This window comes from Dryas octopetala, chromosome 1, assembly GCF_963921425.1.
Source record: "Dryas octopetala chromosome 1, drDryOcto1.1, whole genome shotgun sequence".
NCBI lineage: Eukaryota > Viridiplantae > Streptophyta > Magnoliopsida > Rosales > Rosaceae > Dryas > Dryas octopetala.
Genome location: NC_141366.1, coordinates 4,817,309 through 4,836,816, shown reverse-complemented (window position 1 = coordinate 4,836,816; position 19,508 = coordinate 4,817,309). Strand labels below are relative to the sequence as shown.

The window sequence follows — 19,508 nt, the reverse complement described above, 5'->3', positions numbered from 1 at the left end:
TAACATATTTGTGACCTAATCTAAAAAACTACATTTAAATTTGATAGTTTAATTGAAATATTATATGATCTTCATGTTATACCAAAAAATTATTGAGATTTAGTATTTAATCATAATTTTCTATTATTATATTATATAGTGTTCTAGTCAAATATACTAATTTTCTTTTTATTATCTATTATTTTCATTTTTCGCTTTCAATACTGCTTTGAATTGTCTGGCAAAAAATAAATAAATAAATAAAACACTCAATTTTTGTGCGTTCATTATTAGAAAAGTACCTTAATTTTTCTTCCCATCAAATGGTTGAGAGGGTTAGGGTTCAGACAAAAAAACAAAAAAAAGGTTGAGGTACGCAGACCAAAGAAAGAAATAAAATATGCACCCAAGTCCTAACTCCCAACTGATATCCATTTTGCAATGGTCCGTATGAAGGCCGCGACACTTTGGTACGTTGGGTATGGGCCTCAATTTATAACCCATATGTGAAACCACTGGACCAGTTTTCTAGCCCAAATAACTATAGGTATTGGCGCATAACCCATGGTCCCAGGATTGTGGGCCATATATTTTATAAATTGTGAATGAACCACCTGAATCCGTTGATGACCATGATCATTTTTGTTGTTAACAACTAACTCCATTAGAAAAGAAAAAAAATAACCCCTACCGATTCCATTTACAGTATTTACTCCAATTATAGCTAATCAAATATGATTACTTACTTGAAATAAAAAAAAAACAATAGAAATATATATAACAGTAATGCTACACTTACCACATTTTTATACCACAATTTCATACCATCTTACATGGCATTCATACATTGGACACTACAAATTAAAAAATAAAACCTAAAAAAGAAAAAGGAAATACCCTTCCAATAAAGTAATGACACATCAGGTGGGATACAAATGTGGGAAAAAAAATGTGGGACAACTAGCATTATTGTATATATAAATATAAATGTTTTATGGTCAGCTTGTTTACTTAATACTTATTCATCTTTTTGGCAACATGTTTTGTGTCTCGATCTGTTTTCTTCTCCCTTTTTTTTACTCATTTGGTCATATACGAAGTTTATCAGCAGGACCTACACACTTTGCTTTGTCGTTTGTTTGTTTCCTCATAATAAAAAGATATTACACGAAAAACAATGCAAGCGATTCTAGACTAGAGTCCCAATGCATGGATTAGATACGTTTTTGTTGCAGATATTTCTTTCTTGATTTCATTTTTTTTAACTTACCTGTTTATGGTGCTAATGAATTTTCAAGCTTGTTTAATTTCCTTGTTGAGACTACATGCAGGTCCTCAAAGGAAGTACTTAAACACATATGGAAATTATTACATAGTTATTACTTGGCTTGCAAATTCTGGTGAATAGAAATGTACGTATATAAGAGCAATTTCTCAATATTAGTGGAACAATTTGTGCATGAGAATTAATGGTATAGATCGATCGATTAAGCAAGAAACTCAATTTTGATGGTACCAATCTTGAGAGAGCGAGTCCCATACCTCGGAACCAAAGTGACCACGACGCTCTCATCATCTTCCGCACCCAAATCCTCCAACAAGTCCGTCAACCCCAACCTCAAGCAACTCTTGGTGGTCTTCCTCTTCTCCTTGTGCTTATGTGGCACGCTCACAAAGCTCCCCGCAAACTCCGTCTTGTCGGGTCCACTTGGCAAGTCATCCACGTCATTCACGTACACATCAAACTTCACCGCCACGTCGTTCTCGAACTCAATCCCTCCCACCACCAACACCTCCTCCTCCTCCTCCTTCTCCTGCTTGCTCCTTTTCGACTTCCTCGGCCTCGTCACCACCGTACGAATCTTTGAATCCAGACTTATCGGAAACTCACCAACCCTCACCACCTTTGTTGACTTTGACTCGGCAGCGTTGGCCACACCCAACGCCATCGCTATTTTCGCCAGCTTCGGTCTACGCGGCGTTGGCCGGGACTTGAGCCACTGAATGTCCACGTCTTGGTATACGTACCCGAGCTTTTCCGTTTGGAGGACGTCGTGTACCTTCACGCGGACAAGGCGCGCGTTCTCGTCGTAAAATAGAAAGCCGGTGTCTAACCAATCCGGGTCGGTTATATCCTTATTTTTGGTTCCCAGGGTTTTCCATATACTCCACGTGCGATCCACATTAGAGTGGTGTGCGAAAAAGATGGGGTCTCTCGCAGCAGAGTAGAAGTTCCCCATGTCCTCGAAATTAGGCTGGGTGTTGTCACCGGTCCATAAATGGACCGGCCCATGTGGGGTCCCCTCGATGGACCCTGCACCGGGGTCCGGCTCCGTACCCGCTCTATAGGGCGAACCGAAGAAGAGCTGCTGCTTCTTTGCGTTGGACACCATTTGCCTGTACATAATTTTTAAATTGCTGTTGATTTGGTTTTCCACTGTGCTGGGTTCGTCGGTCCGGTTGTAGTCGAGGTCGACGAGCGTCGGCGGCTGGTGGCCGGAGTTCCGGAGCTCGTCGTAAAGCGGCGACTCCGGGTTGGCAAACAAGGCCGGCAATTTCATGCCGGGAGGGGAGTCCCAGTTCCAGAACGGCAAGGCGAAGGTTGGGTCGCCAATGAGGGAACCCAAGATCTTCTCGTAGAAGTACAAGTAGCATCGGTGGAAGGGGTAGAAAAACCAGGACTGGTGGATTTGGATCTCCAGGTCCGGAAACCCGACTTGGTCGTACGCCCCGTTGCAGTAAGCGCAGTGGACGTCGGCTTGTTGACTAAAGCTACGCGGGTCGTCATCGGGAAGGGCTTTCATGAGCTCAATGGCCTTGGAGTATTTGGCAATGTAGGCATCGTCGACCGTGTGAGCCGCCGGCCTAACGCGCAGTTGGGACGGCGGGGGAAGCACGAAGTCTGTGATCTTTGGGGAGGTTGGTGGGCAACAGTTTGTTGGTAGGGCACCGGTGGGTAAGTCCGCTGCTTCGCATTTGTTTAGGTCTGGGGGTGACACCGGCTTGGCATAGGTGAACGGGTCGGTGCCAAGTCCGGTGCCACCGCATAGGCCTCCTAGCCCAATAAGTAGGTTTCTCCTATCTAGGTTTCCTAGAGGAAGAGATTTTTTATCATTATTGGAACTTGTACTCGAAGGCTTTTGGTCACTATTGTTTTTGGCTTTGCATGAAACGACCCTACGTACGAAGGAATGCCTAGGGTTTCCAATGAAGGAAATTTGGGAATTGTTTTGAGAGAAGGGACAGAGAGCTGAAAGAGAAGCCATGGCTTCTGGTTTAATTGGGTACTGTTAAAAGCTTAAGGGGGCTTGGTTTTATAGTACTGAATTTGGGTTTTACTTTTCTTTCCTTATTTGATACTTACGTGCAGAGACCATATACATGTTGATAGCGCTATAGGGTTGACAGAGAATAATATATATCGTAAACGACAAACCATGCACCACGTACCACGTGTGAATATAGAGAGGGTTGAGTTCAATGGATTTGTAATTTAACAAGGTCAAGTGAGGCTTGGTTTGAAATTAAAGTTTTATTTGATAGGCGATTTAGATCGTGGAGGCCTTATATTTTTAGTGCATGCACTAGTTTCGGGGGAGTTTTATTTGGGTATGCATTTAAACTGACTACGCTTCTTGTTTTTGAAGCAACATGCAGTTTGTGCAGTTTGTGCTTAATTTTAGTAGAAAATTTTGAATTTTTTTCAGTTTTTTGTGAACTAGTACTGTTGGCTTTGTTTTGGGTGTGTGAGAAATGAGAATAAATATAAAAAATGGAGATTGAGTTGGTAGTTTGGTACTGGCTGTAAAGATTTTACTTTTCAATGAATTGATGATCAACACACATTAATTTTCTCCTTAGACGGGTGCAAGACACAAAAACAAACAATATATATATGATTAAAGCCTTAAAGGGGTAGAGGACAATATATATATGGAATGGTCCGACACGGCAAGGCAAGTGGGAGGCCAAATTAGACTCATCCATAGATATATATGATTCTCGATCGATGGAGATTGGAGAAAGGTTACATTAATTAGTGTAGTCACGAATGGTTGATTGATGTTCTGAGCTTCTCACGGATAATACAAGTCAATGACCAATGGATCAATGTGAAACTCATCAGTCCATATTAGCCTCCAGAGACCAGCGTGCAGAATATATGCAGATGATATGATGCACGTCTGTGTCTACAACTTGACTATAGCTAGCGATTGACTACTGCAATTTGCATGAATAGACTATTGTCACTAGTCTCACAATTGCACGAACAAAACAACACAAGCAAATTTCACTTTTGATGTGTATAGTTTGCTAGAAATTCTATTTTAGTACCTATAGTTTCAATTTTAATATTCTAATTTACAAAATATTAGGAATTTCAATACATGTTTGTAACTTCGTTAATTTCACCATTAAAATAGAACTTTGAGAAAACTATAAATATCAAAGTGAAATTTTGAACAAACTACAAATATCAAAAGTGAAATTTAACAACATCCAAAAAACCTAAATTGCCCTCACTTTAACAGTAAAATTGACGAAGTTGTAAATGTGTATTAGAATTGCATCTTGTTACAAACTACAAGATTAAAATTGACAAAATTAAAACTACAGGTACCAAAATACAACTTTCAGAAAACTACAAGTAACAAAACTGAAATTTCGCCAATATAAAACCTGGTACACATATGTAGTGTCATTGAACAAGTTTTCTTTTTTCCCCAATTTGTCGCTTGTTATTTATGATAAAGACGACAATAAGAAGATATTCTTTTATTGACTTGTAATTTTATGAGGCATATTCCCCTGTATGCAATTTTAAGGGATTGTTTAGGCCATGGCTTGACCTGTAACCTTCTTGAAACAACAAGTCTGTCTAAAAACACAATGCAGGGTAGCAGACCCTTTCCATTATACAAACGGGTCCATGTAATCCGTTCAAAATATTTTAGGCTGAATCCATCCAAGACCAAAGCCCAATCTGGCCCATCCCATTGCATTTTGGGCCATTATTTACATACTCACACCAATCAGATGCATTCGTGGATCCAATATCCCCGCCAGTCGCCAGAAATATCCTAGTGCGGTATCATTTCAGCATTTGAGCAATAGAACTCGCTTAAATAGATTCTACTTATATTCGAGAAATAATTAATTAAAAAGTCAATTGACAAATAATATTCAATGCAAAATGATTAATATACTTTAAGAAACCAAACAAATAATTTACGTAGTCATTAGTCAAGAAGCAGATAGTTAATATTAAATTAAGGTTTGCCGAGAATCATGGCCCAAGGATTTTTCAAACGATTAGTTATCTTCACATAATTGATGAGTAGTAGTTATTAGAATAATTAATTACTGTTAGTCCGTAATTAATGCAATTGCCTCATACTGAGGAGATGTCAAATTGTCAACTGATGAATGAGACTTAACCCGGATTTAAATGAGACTTATGCACCCCCAAGGCGCAAGGTAGGAGATTTTGCGTTAATTAATTGGCTAAATTCCCACGTGACTATTTTATAGTAGTTTAGTTCACCGAGGCATGGGTCATATTGCTTTCAAGTTACACAATAATTTAACTCTCTTTGGAGCAGTCACGCTCACCTGCGATACGTCACGCAGGACCTTTTAGCACGACAAATTGAATATCAACCATTCCTTTTTGATCGTGTGGCTGAGAGGAATGGGCACAAAAAGCAATCATAACATTCGACACGTGTCTATCTTTGGGAAAAAAAAAAAAATTTGTTTCTCAGTTCTCTTTCTTTCTTCTTCCCGAAAACCTTTCCTTCTCAATCTCTCTGTATCCAAAATTTCTGTCTCTCTCCCAAACAGTCATGCTCACCTACGAGACGTTGCGCATGACCTATTTGCACGACAAATTGAATCTCAACTATTCATTCTTGGCTGAGAGGAATGAGCACAAACTTGATTACTTTGACAATAAACTTGATTCGTGGGTTTTCTTCAATGGCTTTTATGGAGTTTGACAGCCATGGTTGTGAGGTGGTGAAGGTTTTGAGAGAGAGACAGAAATTTTGGATACAGAGAGATTGAGAAGGAAAGGTTTTCGGGAAGAATAAAGAAAGAGAACTGAGAAACAAATTTTTTTTTTTTCCCAAAGATGGACACGTGTTGAATGTTATGATTGTTTTTTGTGCCCATTCCTCTCAGCCACACGATCAAGAATGAATGGTTGATATTCAATTTGTCGTGCTAAAAGGTCCTGCGGGACGTCTCGTAGGTGAGCGTGACTGCTCTTTGGAGAACATGACTAACTTTCTCTTTTACTAATTTCATTTATTGTATCGTAATTGTGTTAGGCATGGCTCATATATTAGACTATACTGTCATTAGCCCGATTATTTTATGACTTTCTTAATATCAAATTATCAATTCATTAAAGTAATTAATTAGTAAATTAGTTATTATTGATTCATTTTATCTAATTAAAATTAAATTGTTACTTTTATGACATTAAACTCTGCATAACAAATAAATGGATCTAATTATTTACAAATTTTTACATATTTTGTACTATCAAATTTTCTTATTATCTCTACCATAATTGATGAGAAAGAGCTAACAATCCCATAAGCTCAGAAACATGGTAGGTTAGAGGCAACCGTCCAATTAATGATCTTGATGAACAATATTTTGTATGTATAGTGCTTGATTGCTGTCAAATTTTTTTTTTTTTTGACCCACTTTGAAATTTCATTAAAAACAAGAAATAGTACAAAGAGATAATAACAAAACAAAGGACAAAGTACCAGCACCAGACTACAGCTAGAGGACGTATACCAAACAAAAACAATACAACTAACCGATTATTAAAAGTTAGTGATGTTCGAAAATTATTGTATATGACCAATATTACATGGTATGATAACATATTATTATAAATTTATTTAAATTATAATATATATAATTTTAGAGAGGTGATTTTTGCATTTTATTTTTTTTATTTGCACTCTTTTTATTTTTTTAAAATATTTTATTTCTTATATTTTCAAATTTATCCTTATGGCCTTGACCAGTTCACATTAAATAAAAAACGTCTTTAATAAAATTTTTAAAAAATAATAAAAAATATTTTGCAAGTTAAAAACTATAAAGGTATATTTAGAAATATAAATAATAAAATATATCAAAAACATTATAAAAACTAGAAAGAGTACAAATGAAAAAATGTAAAGTGTTAAAATCGTCTTTTAAATTTTAAAAATTAAAAATTATACATGTACTATAAATTAAATAAATTAATAATACCACCTCATGTTATAATTATATATAATAATTTATGAATAAAGTGAATAGTTGGAGGTCTTAGAGCGGTGCTTTTGCACGCGTTCAAAAAGTGAAACGTGACTTTTTATTCTGTAAGTGTAAACAGTAAACCTCAGTCTTCCAAAAAGCTTTGCTTGAATGCCTCCTTTACAGGGTACACGTAGTTCTTTCTGTTCCCATGGACAATCCCATGTGTCCACCTGCATACCCCGCCATGTACACGCTTTATCATTCTTTAATTTCCGTATCACTCCCTTGGCAAGTTAAGCAGCAAATAAGCTCACTGATCGATTAAAAATTTTGAGTCAGTGTAAGTGGTAAAGGTTACTGAGATAATAAATTAAAATTAAAATATATTAAAGATTTGCTAGCTAAAACATGATCGACATTTAATTAGGCCAACATTTGCATTAAGAAACTCGTTACCATTCTGATGTTGCACTATTTTTCTTAAAATTATTTTTGTTTTACTAAAGTTATTCGAAGTTAAAAATTAAAAGGAAAATTTTAGCTAAACGATTTCAACTATAACTCATGTCTCTATTCAGGATATGAATTTTATTTTGTGTCAACTGAGGACTGAAATTTTTATTTTGTGTCAATTAAAAATTCTGTTTTTTTTTTCTTTCAACTTTGGATCGACGTTTGACCTACCAAATTTTCACTAAATTCAGCAAACTTATATTGGGTTTAAAGCTATGTATTTTCTCTTTACAACCATATAAAAATCACTCGTATCAGACATCTACAATTCCATATAATTTGCTCTAAAGTAGAGTATCTGAAACTGTTTAATCGGACCTCTAGAAAAATATCTAGAAAATTGGAGAGTTTCAGGTACCTTATTTTAGGGCCGATTATATAGAGTTGTAGAAATCCGATTTGGGTGATTTTTATATGGTTGTAAAGAGAAGATGCATATTTTTAAACCTAGTATAATTTTTCTGAATTTGTTGGAGTTTTAATGGGTCCAATGTCGGGTCAAAGTTGAAATAAAAAAAAATCTTTAATTGACACAAAATAAAAATTTTAAATTTCAATTGACATAAAATGTAATTCATGTTCTAAATAGAAATATGAAATATAGTTGAAGTCATTTAATTAAAATATTCTCAGAAATTAAGTTCGAAATCCTAAATAATTTTTAGATCTTAAAAGTTATGAAGTCTAAATTGATGGGTGTTTGAATAACAATTATCAACACATCCCCCCATCCGAACACATTGGTACAAAGAGATGGATAGAGCTAGTTGGTTGTAATCATGGCTAGGTAGACCTCACATCCTGACGCGGCCAGAGCATCTTATGAGTCTTATGACCAAGCAATAAGGATACCTCAGCTTCTTACCTAAAAAAAAATAAAAGGGTACCTCAGCTTATGAATCATCACAAACGACACTACGACAGGAAAGGTATGTCCTTTGTCTCTACTTTTTTATATATAATATAAGCATAAATTCAATTTAAATACATAATTATATAAGCTATTTTAACGGGGTATATAAATTTTAAAATATTTCAAATATTAATCCGATTTATTATCTAAATTGAAAAATGAATTTCTGTGCATTGATTCATTGAAAGATCAGTTAAATGGCAGCTTAGCTTTTGCTGATCGGGATTACTTGGCGACGTGGCGCTATCTCAGCAAACATTTTCCGTCAAATGAGCGACACAGGCCCACAATTTAATAATAATAGAGAGAGAGAGAGTTTGTGGGCCCGTGTCAAGGGTTAGGTGGACCCGTGTCGCTCATTTCCCGCCAAATGAGCGACACAGGTCCACCTAACCCCTGACACGGGTCCACAAATTCATCATCTCTTTCTCGCTCGTTGAACACAAGTGAGAGATTTATATTCGAAATTGAGGGAAAATGTAATGTTTTTGGGAGACTAAATGCTCAGAAGAGCGTTCGACGAGCGGGAAAGAGGTGATGGGTGTGTGGGCCCGTGTCAAGTGAACATGTGTTGCTCATTTGGCGGGAAATGTATGCTGAGTTGGTGTCACGTCGCCAATTAATCCCCGTTAGCAAAAGCCAAGCTGACATTTAACTGATCTCTCAATAAATTGAGGGACGAAATTTTATTATATTTTTCAATTTACATAATAAATCAGGTGTATATTTGAAATATTTGAAAGTTCGTGTATCCCGTTGAAATAGCATATATAGTTATGTGTCTAAATTGAATTTATGTCTATAATATATATATAGAGGTGACTCATGACTGATGGGTCCAACGTTCCAACATAGAGATCGATCGAGGTGGCCAGAATGGTAGATTTGGATTCGGAATTAGATTCGGGACGAGATATCTATTGCCATATAGTCCTTAATTGGGTAAACAATAAGATTAATCAGAATAATTAGTCACAATAATACAAAAAAAATGTTTGTGTGATATGAATTAAATAATATTCTAAAAGTTAAAAATTGTCGTTATTCATGTGTATTATAATATATATAGACGATAATTTTATATTTTTAGGATATTATTTTAATACATATACAAATATTATATTATAACATAAAATTAAATAAATTAGTAATACCATGTATTATTATCACACCAAAAATTTACTTTAGAAATACATGCATAATTGAATTGGTTGATTTAGCTGGAGAGTGGAGATCAATGGAGTTATTAATTAGTGAATTACTTAATCACATTAACATTTTCCTCCCATTGTCCCACTTCAATAGTTCAATCACTTGACCAGATTCCAATTTCTGGATTGTGGTCCTTCACGTGTTGCTACTGGCACCTACTACAGTCCTTGTGGCCATTATGACGACCAGCTGGTTCGCAGATGAGAGTGCTCCTTTAATTTCTGGCATGTTTAAAATTATCCTGTTATTTGGCTCTTTTCGATAGGTGGGCATATAAAATAATATAAAATTATGATTTAAAAATATGATAAATTAAGCATTATTATAAAAAAATGTCTCAAATCATCGTAGATCGTTGACTATAATAATCATACGAATAGATGTATAATATATCACAAAGAACACGCTTATTATTGGCATTGGGTAGCTGTCTGATATGCAATTAAAAAAATTCGCAAGTTAAGAAAACAGAAAATGACATGATGCATCATATGCTCGTATACAAATATGAGTGGGTCCATGACCGAAAAAAAGTTGAGTGGGTTTCGTACATTTATTTCTGTTGGGTGATAAAAATTAAAACAACAAATCCTTTTTTTTTTAACAAACTGGAATTTATTTTTCTTAAATTTTGATCTTCTTATTTTTGTCACAAATATTTATTTTAAGTGTATAATTTCTATTAGAGTTTAACTCTGTCCAAAATTTTAAGAATTAAAACTTAATTCTATGCATTTAATGGGTATTGATTTTTTTTTTCTTTTTTTAACTTTTAAAATGTGTTAGTGAAATTAGAATATGTCTTATTAAAGGAAATTAAAGCAATATTCAACTATTATGTAAAGTTATCTTTTCTCAATATGGAATATTTTTTTCAATACATCTTTGTATGTGTGGCATTCTCAAACATAAAATGTGAATAATTTATATTGAGTAATGTAGAAGCATATGTGACCTTTAAGTGGACACATATATAATATGCTCTATACCATTAAAAAAAATTGAAACATCAAATTTAAAACCAATTAAAATGAATTGAAGAGCCGAGCATCCGAAGTGAGATCTTTCCTCAAATATTTACGAGTTGTTTTTAAAATGTGTTAGCCTTCAAAAATTGGTAAAAATAACATTGTCCTTTACTTTTTCGGTTGTACAATTAATGTAAGGATTTACGTATCGGTCAAAATGTCATTTTCCAACAGTTACACGTACCACATACGGTGCTGCAACCTGTGCTTAATTACTTTAGTCTTTACCACGAGGGCTGCTAGCCTGCTAGATTTTTATGAATAGCGACAGCACAACATTTAATTACTTTATGACTTTATGAATCATGATAATGCTAGATTTTTCTGTTTTTTTTTTTTTTTTGTTCTTTTGAAAATGTAGAAACATGAGTGGTTGAGATTTCTAATAATTGTTTTTGTCAGTTAAATGATAATACTACTAAAAAAAAAAAAAAGGAACATCACCGAAAAATAATAAATCACACAGAACGAACTAAAATAGAAAACGTAGAACAAAGTTTTTTTTGTGAGAGAACAAATTAATTAGAAAACACCAAGTTGCTATCAAAGATAAAAAAAGTAAAACTAGAAAATTTGACAAACTAAATTCTTGAGGTTAGCACAAGTGGAGAGAGTGAGTGGGTAGAATAAAGTTTAAGATTAGGATTACCTCAAATGTAAATAAAAAAAAAATCTGGCAAACTAAATACATCAAAAACCAAATATGGCCAACCAATCAGAAAATCCAAAAGTAAAAAAAAAAAAAAAAAAACTTATCCAACTGCCCCAAATCCAACTCAAACCCCACACCAAACCTCACCGATCTTACACCCCACCAAACCACACACACCACTTGCATTAATTTTGTTTTGATTTGAGAAGCTCCCTTCCATTAATCAGAGATCGAATAAAGGATCACCATATTAATAAAGTCTTTAGGTTAATCCCAATTTTTTTTTCTTCTTTTGAAGTATTTAGCGGTCCCAATTATAGATATGGAGGGACCATCTCTCTCATGGACTCATGCATCTCTCTCAAAATTAAATAATCATACGCACTCTCTTAGATAACGGAGTAGGTGCTTACTGAATAATGTAAGACTCAAAGAAAGGAAAAATGAGAAACAGTTGCTATCAACAACAGCACGGACTACTAAAAAACAAGTCACAAAATCGACTGTGCAGACTCAGTTATATACCAGAAGTCTTGCAATTACTAAGAGACCAAAACTGTTCATGATTATATAATTAATAGAAACAAACCCACGATTACCCGTTATAAAAGAGCACACTAGCTAGATGTTTATTGCTATACAGCACTTTACCAAACCAAAGCGAGCAAGCCATGGTCTCTCCTCTGTTACCATCCACTGCTACCATCACTGCACCTTACTCCACCCTAACCTCCACCACCACTTGTTTCAGTCCCTTCTTCCCAAACAAGTCCCAAACAGCTTCATCATTCCTTGGAAAACCCAAGCATTGCTTTGTTGGTAGTACTAAAGTGGCATGTAAAGCAACAAATGGTCATGACCACAACACTAGCAGCACTAACAATGAGCACACAGAGCAGGGACTAGGAAAACTGGATAGACGTAACATGCTGATTGGCCTAGGAGGGCTGTATGGCGCCACCGGCGGGCTCGAAACCAACCCCTTCGCCTTCGCCGCTCCGGTATCAGCCCCGGACCTAACCACATGCGGCCCGGCAGACAAGCCCGACGGAACAACCATAGACTGTTGCCCACCCACAACCACAACCATCATAGATTTCAAGCTACCCGACCCGGGTCCATTGCGCACTAGACTTTCGGCACAGGCTGTTGCAAAGGACCCTGTGTATTTGGCAAAATACAAGAAGGCCATCGAGCTCATGCGGGCCCTACCCGACGACGACCCACGAAGCCTGGCCCAACAAGCTATGGTCCATTGTTCCTACTGTGACGGTGGGTACCCACAAGTCGGGTTCTCGGATCTCGAAATCCAAGTCCACTACTGCTGGCTCTTCTTCCCCTTCCACCGCTGGTACTTGTACTTCTACGAGAAGATCATGGGCAAGCTCATCGACGACCCGACATTCGCCTTGCCCTTCTGGAACTGGGACGCTCCGGCGGGGATGTACATTCCCGAAATCTTCACCGACACGACGTCGTCTCTCTACGACCAGTACCGAAACGCAGCGCACCAGCCGCCGAAGCTACTTGACCTCAATTACAGCGGCACCGACGACGACGTCACCGACGAGACGAGAATCCGGGAGAATCTCACGACCATGTACCAGCAGATGGTGTCGAAGGCCACCAGTCACCGCCTGTTCTACGGCGAGCCGTACAGCGCCGGCGACGATCCCAGCCCCGGCGCCGGCAACATCGAGAGTATTCCCCACAACAACATCCACTTCTGGACTGGGGACCCGACGCAGACCAACGGGGAGGACATGGGAGCGTTCTACTCGGCGGGGCGTGATCCTCTGTTTTACTCCCACCATTCCAACGTGGACCGCATGTGGTCGATCTACAAATCACTGGGTGGGACCGACATCGAAAAAACCGATTGGCTGGACACCGAGTTTTTGTTCTACGACGAGAACAAGAACCTCGTGCGCGTCAAGGTCCGGGACTCGCTCGACACCAAACAGCTCGGCTACGTTTACGATGACGTGGAGATTCCGTGGCTGACGTACAAGCCCACCGCTCGCAAATCCAAGAACAAGAGGAAGGCGGCGGTTTCGTCTGCCGACCTGACCACCAAGTTCCCGGCGACGCTGGACTCGACGATCAGCGTTGAGGTGACGAGGCCGTCGACGACGAAGCGGAGCACGGCGCAGAAGAAGGCGGAGGAGGAGGTGCTGGTGATTCAGGGGATCGAGTTCGCGGGGAACGAGACGGTGAAGTTCGACGTGTACGTGAACGACGACGCGGACTCGCTGGCGGCGAAGGACAAGTCGGAGTTCGCGGGGAGTTTTGTGCACGTGCCGCACAAGAACAAGAAGAATGTGAAGACGAACCTGAGGTTGGGGATAACCAATTTGTTGGACGAGTTGGGAGCCGAAGGGGACAGCACTTTGGTGGTGACTTTGGTGCCCAAGGCTGGGAAAGGGCCTATCACTATTGGTGGCTTCAAAATCGAGCTTATTTCCACCACCTGACCAACCACTCAACTTCTTCTCCTTCTTCTTCTTGCTCTGTTTCCTCTACAATAAAGTTCTGCTACCTTAACTCTCATTTTCGCGCGCGTTTCTGTGTTTCCGATTTGTACGTTTTAATTTTGCTGTACGTCGTTACTCATTAAAACTTATGATCATCATCACTGTGTTTAAATTATTTGTTGACTTTGTTAGTACAAAAAACACAACAAAACAGGGCTCTACATAAACTCCAGACTTTGCAAAAATGTGAGAGGAGTGTAAAATCCAGGAAAAATCTTTTATCAGAGCCAGGTTTCGATCTGGCACCACCACATACATAATTTCTTTCACTTTAGAGTTTAGATACACATATATGCTGCTTAATAGCACTAATATTGACAATTCCGCATGGTTAATGGATGAAATTTGTCTACTTTTCAAGTGTATACCTGAGCAGGATACTTAACAGATAAGTACGTGGGTATGCATGTATTGTAAAAATGAGAATTGGAAATCACATTATTCTATAAAAAATGGTCACCTACATAAAAAGTACTAAAACAAATGTGCTATGAGAGACAGCAGAGAGAGGCCATGGATCGACTGACAGAGGAAAAATATACTCAATATAAATTGTTTTCTGCGATGAGAACAGGTACGCAATTAATGGGTTATAGTAATATTGATAAATTGAGATAGCAGATAATGGGTTCGGTAGTTTCCAACTTTCGATTAAGAAATGAAAAAACAAAATTAAAGCTTTAAGGAGGAAAATTAAGGTAGCTCACATTAATTTTGACCATTCTTGGGGAGCTGAGCTGAGCAGGGTCTCATCATCGTTACAATTCACAATCAAGAAGGCCAAGGACGTAGTACCTAACCAACCAGGTTCTTGCAACAAAGAATGGAATTTGCTCTCATAGAATGCAATCGATCTGATCAAGCAGTGAGGCACAGTAACATGGCCAATCAGTACTAGGCGTTGCTACATTCAGGGATCAGTAGTCCTCCAACATGAACGAAGAAAACAGAGAATAAGAGCCCGGAGAGGTAGAAGAGGAGGCCATGAATGAAGAGATCAACGAAGTGGTGCCTGTTATTAATATATTTCACAAACTTGTTATAGAAATTTATTCAGTTATCAGTACGTACAATGATAATGTTGGAAGTACACTTTTAAGATATAGTACAGTGCAGTAGTACACTTACAAAGTCCATTTTTTTTTTAAGAAAATATATTTTTCAATAAAGAATTGGTGATGTTTTTGTAAATATATATCTTGTCATGACAACAATCGTAGAGAGTTTCATGATTGACCTATTAGGCTGGTTGGTTTGCTTTTACTCTTGACTTTGTGACAAAACAATTAATGATTTAAATTAGGGTATGACCCAAATAAACTTGAATATTGCAACAAATTCAATTTTGTAATTTAAGATCAACATATAATACAACCAATCAAGTTGGTACCAACTACCAGCAAAGACATGGGGGTTCCCAGCAGAGAAAAAAAAAAGGCAGAGACTACTCCAGACTATAGATTTGAGAGCCCATTTAACAAGATTATGATAAGTCCAATGGGCCAATCTGGTGTTTCTCTAAAGAGGCCTTTGAGCCACTCTTCAGCATTTCTTCAAAGTTACCTGTCCAAGCCCATGCTAGGCTTAAACCCCTTTTTTATCATATGAATTATGAAGTATGGACCTTGAACTCAATAGGAGACACATCATATGGCTTTAACAAGGGCAAATGCCATATATGGATTCAAATTCTAATGTTCTTCAACACAAGTTATTTTAATCAAACCTTATCAAGATCTTCCTTAATTTTTTTAATTTCAAGTGTTGCTTATCCTTTTCGGAATTCTGATTAAGACCATTAGATGAATTAAATGATTCAGATATTTCTAAGGCAGAGAACCGCACGGGTTCTAACTGCAGAGAATCAGGATCCTCATTTTCTAATATTGACTTGAATCTCTTTTCACAACCATGTAAAGTTGTAAGAAAGCTCACATCACCTTTGCTACGTCGGTTCCAGCACATCAACGAGGGGATATGAATATATAATGATCCCTCGTATGAACATGCGTTGTAACACAAGACTATATGTATTATGATCCTATTCTATCAATTCATACGAAGACTTCCCATTCATTCAATTGCTTTTAGGAGAAATGCCATATCTGATTTGGTCTTTCAGTACGGTACCTAACAATAAACAAGTAAAATTAATTACAATAAGTTATAAAATGAACAAGTATATTAATTTCCAACTAGAGCAGCCTAACTGTCTGACCACTTTCCTAATAAATTAGCTCATAAATATATTTGGACTACAACTAATTAATAAGCACGTTCAACTGTAGAAGTTTGAATGGGTAAAACAAATACGGTGATATGTAAGATAAGAATTTGAGACTTTATATGCATCAATGTATTGCTTGTCAACCTTTCCTAAGTGGCCAAAGTTATTATTGTCTTCGATTCCCAGTTGAATTTCTAAGACAATGATTGGCACAAAAGGTAAATCTAGCTAACTAGCTTGCGTACTTTGGTTGCCTTTTACTTCTTTGACCAAATCAAATTAGTTTGAATTTGCCAATAAACCTAATGGTTTTCTTCAACTTGTTGTATATAATTTATAAAAGAGATCGTGGGTACAGCATCAATGCCTGGTCTACGAAACTATATACAAATAAATCTTAATTTATTTGCAGATCTACAATTAATTAAATTCGATTTTTTTTTTTTGTTTTTTTTTTTTCTGGGAGGTACATGAATCATTCAATTAATAATTTGACTAAGAAATATTGTAAATTTTGGGGAATGAACAAGAGGAGAAGGTGGGGGAGAGAAGCAAAAGCATAAAGTCTTCAACAACGTACGAAAGCAGCATATGCCCCACATGCACGTGGTTTGATTTATATTTAATCATAATTATCCCCTTCTGGGTTCAGACTTCAGACCTCCTGTATCAATTGGGCTGCCAATTTTGTAAATTATTAATTATCAATTTGTAATTAAGTCTTACTTCATCGTCATCATCGATCATGATCGTCTCCTTTTCTCATTTTACCTCACTTCCCTTCAGCATCAAAACAGTTGCGAGAATGGGGTGGTGGGAAATCTTATTGAATTAGCAAGGATCTCATTAATTCAAATTAAATTACATTACATCTAATGATAATCAATTAAAATGAGTTGAACAAATTAATATGAGATTATGGCAATTAATTAACCATTGAATTTACGTGTCCATCGATGTTAATTGGTTTCAGAAGTGGCCATGTGCCCTACGAGTATTTTGATCAATAATGTACAAAATTACAAATACAATGTGGACGTATTATATATTTGTTAGTGATCAGTACTGTCAGTTTTCTACGTGTTGAAATTAAACAAACATTTTCCTTCTGTCTTGCATTAGTTTATTCAACCAATTGCCTAATGGATTTGGTACAACTTAACCTCTCCACTGACATAATTAAACAAAATTTTATAAATAATGCCATCACAGAATTATAAAATATTTTTTTAAGAAAACAATAGCAGGTTTCTTTCAAGTTTCAACCTGCCCTGCGTCACATTGCTAAATCTAACCTTTTTTTTTGGGTCAATGCTAAATCTCACCTACGTTCGACAAAACCACGTTTTGCTTTAGGAACATTACCCGTATATCCTGCATATTCATTTTCCTCTTCTGCTAGCAAAACAAAATCCAATATAAATAAATATATTCATTTCTAGATTGCATATCAATCACATTAATCCAAGGAACTTCGCGTCAAAAGACAATTTAAGTACCAAAACCAAGAACACCAAGGAGAAAAAGTTTTGCCGGAAATTAAGTTAACGTTTTTGTACGCTCCTCATGTATCATGAGGCAAATCCATCTTTCCATTTAGGTTTTTTATAAATTCCAACTGGACCATAAGGGGTGTGCTCCTGTATTACCTATAAAATTTTTTTTTACTATTTACCACTAAATTGTTTTAATGTGTGACAATGTGCCACATTCAGTTAATTTTTTTATTAAATCATCAACTTTTTTCTCAAACTTTTCATTTTGTCCTTAAGTCAAATTGAGAAAAACAAAATCTTTTTTAAAAAGTATTTCTAAATAGTCTACATGAGATGCTTATGTTGTTAGCAAAAATCTAGATTATACGTTTAATAAAAGAATCAACATAATTAATAATTACGATTTAGATATTATTAACATAAGTATATATAAAGTTTTTATTTCTTTAATTTATATGATTTCAATTGAGAACTTTGTAGGACAAACATGACAAATCGATCATAATAGGTTTTATTAAATCTTTATTTTTTATTTATTTATTCTTTATCACCGTTCACCATGAGGTAATACCTACGAGCATGTACATTGCTAAAGTCAAAAGACAAGGCTAAATGCAAGATTTAACTTTTGCTTTTAGCCAAATGTACAAAACTTGTACATTGCTAAAAGGCTAAAGGCTAAAACTCATATATTTAATTTATTAAATACTCTTATAAATAAAAATTTATAAACTAATATAATTTAATAATTATATTATTGTAAATATTTTAAGAAGATCTTTAATATGAGTATAATATTGAATATATTTAAATTGAAAAATAAATTGACAAAAATCGAATCAAACAAAAAACAAATAAGCAAAATTAACTCTTTAAGCCATTAGAGGGCCACATGGCGTGCAGCCATTGGCTGGTGAAATTTTTCCCCCTATTAATATTGCAACGGGAGAACGGAGAAGCAGTGGTCAAATTTGTGACCCATGCCGCCATGTGTTGGCAGCCCATAGGCTGGGGCTTTTATAAAAAAAGAAAAAGAAAAAAGGGATAGCAGTTAGCGCACATCAGGTGAAGGTCGGTCAGGAGCCGAGTTAATTATACTTACACCTTGTGCTTATCGTCTTTTTAAATATATTTCATGAGATTTTAATAATGTCACATATATTTTTTGAGGTTTTAAAACTGTTACATATAACCCTCTATAAAAAAGAAAATAAATAAAAAAAATATTTATATTCAGGTTAAACCTTATACCTTGAATAATCTTATTATGCTATTTAATCCCTTAACATACTTTTTTATATAATTTTTCATCATTTTTGTCTCACTATAGAGGGTTATATATAACAGTTTTAAAATCTAAGGGGGTATATGTATAATTATTAAAATTTTAAAGAATATATGTAAAAAAATAATAAATCTCAGGGGGTGTAAGTGTAATTAACTCGTCAGGAACTGAGCGAGAGTCCCGCCTTGTCCACTCAATTTTTGCCATGCGGGCTCTGCAATAGTTGTTTTTCTCAGCTGGGCTCCACCTTGTCTTGACTTTGCAAATGGTCAAGATTTTAGACTAAATTTTATCTAAAATTTTGCCATGGCAAAAATAGCATTGCATTTGGCTCAATTATGTAGAGATTTTTTTTAACTTTTGGGTAAATCTTGCCTTTAGACAAGCATTGAGCATGCAC

The 19,508-nt window shown here is 36.1% G+C and overlaps 1 protein-coding gene and 1 pseudogene across 1 annotated transcript; one reads left to right on the top strand and one right to left on the bottom strand.

Moving 5' to 3' along the window:
• Positions 1 to 1,374: 1,374 nt before the first annotated feature.
• LOC147296771 (polyphenol oxidase, chloroplastic-like) lies at positions 1,375 to 3,673 on the bottom strand. The gene has a single exon (XM_086242794.1). It carries the CDS (start codon positions 3,243 to 3,245, stop codon positions 1,467 to 1,469), a length of 1,779 nt encoding a protein of 592 aa, XP_086098920.1. The 5' UTR covers positions 3,246 to 3,673; the 3' UTR covers positions 1,375 to 1,466.
• Positions 3,674 to 12,153: 8,480 nt separating this feature from the next.
• On the top strand, positions 12,154 to 14,215 carry LOC147296770 (polyphenol oxidase latent form, chloroplastic pseudogene; annotated as a pseudogene).
• Positions 14,216 to 19,508: the final 5,293 nt, after the last annotated feature.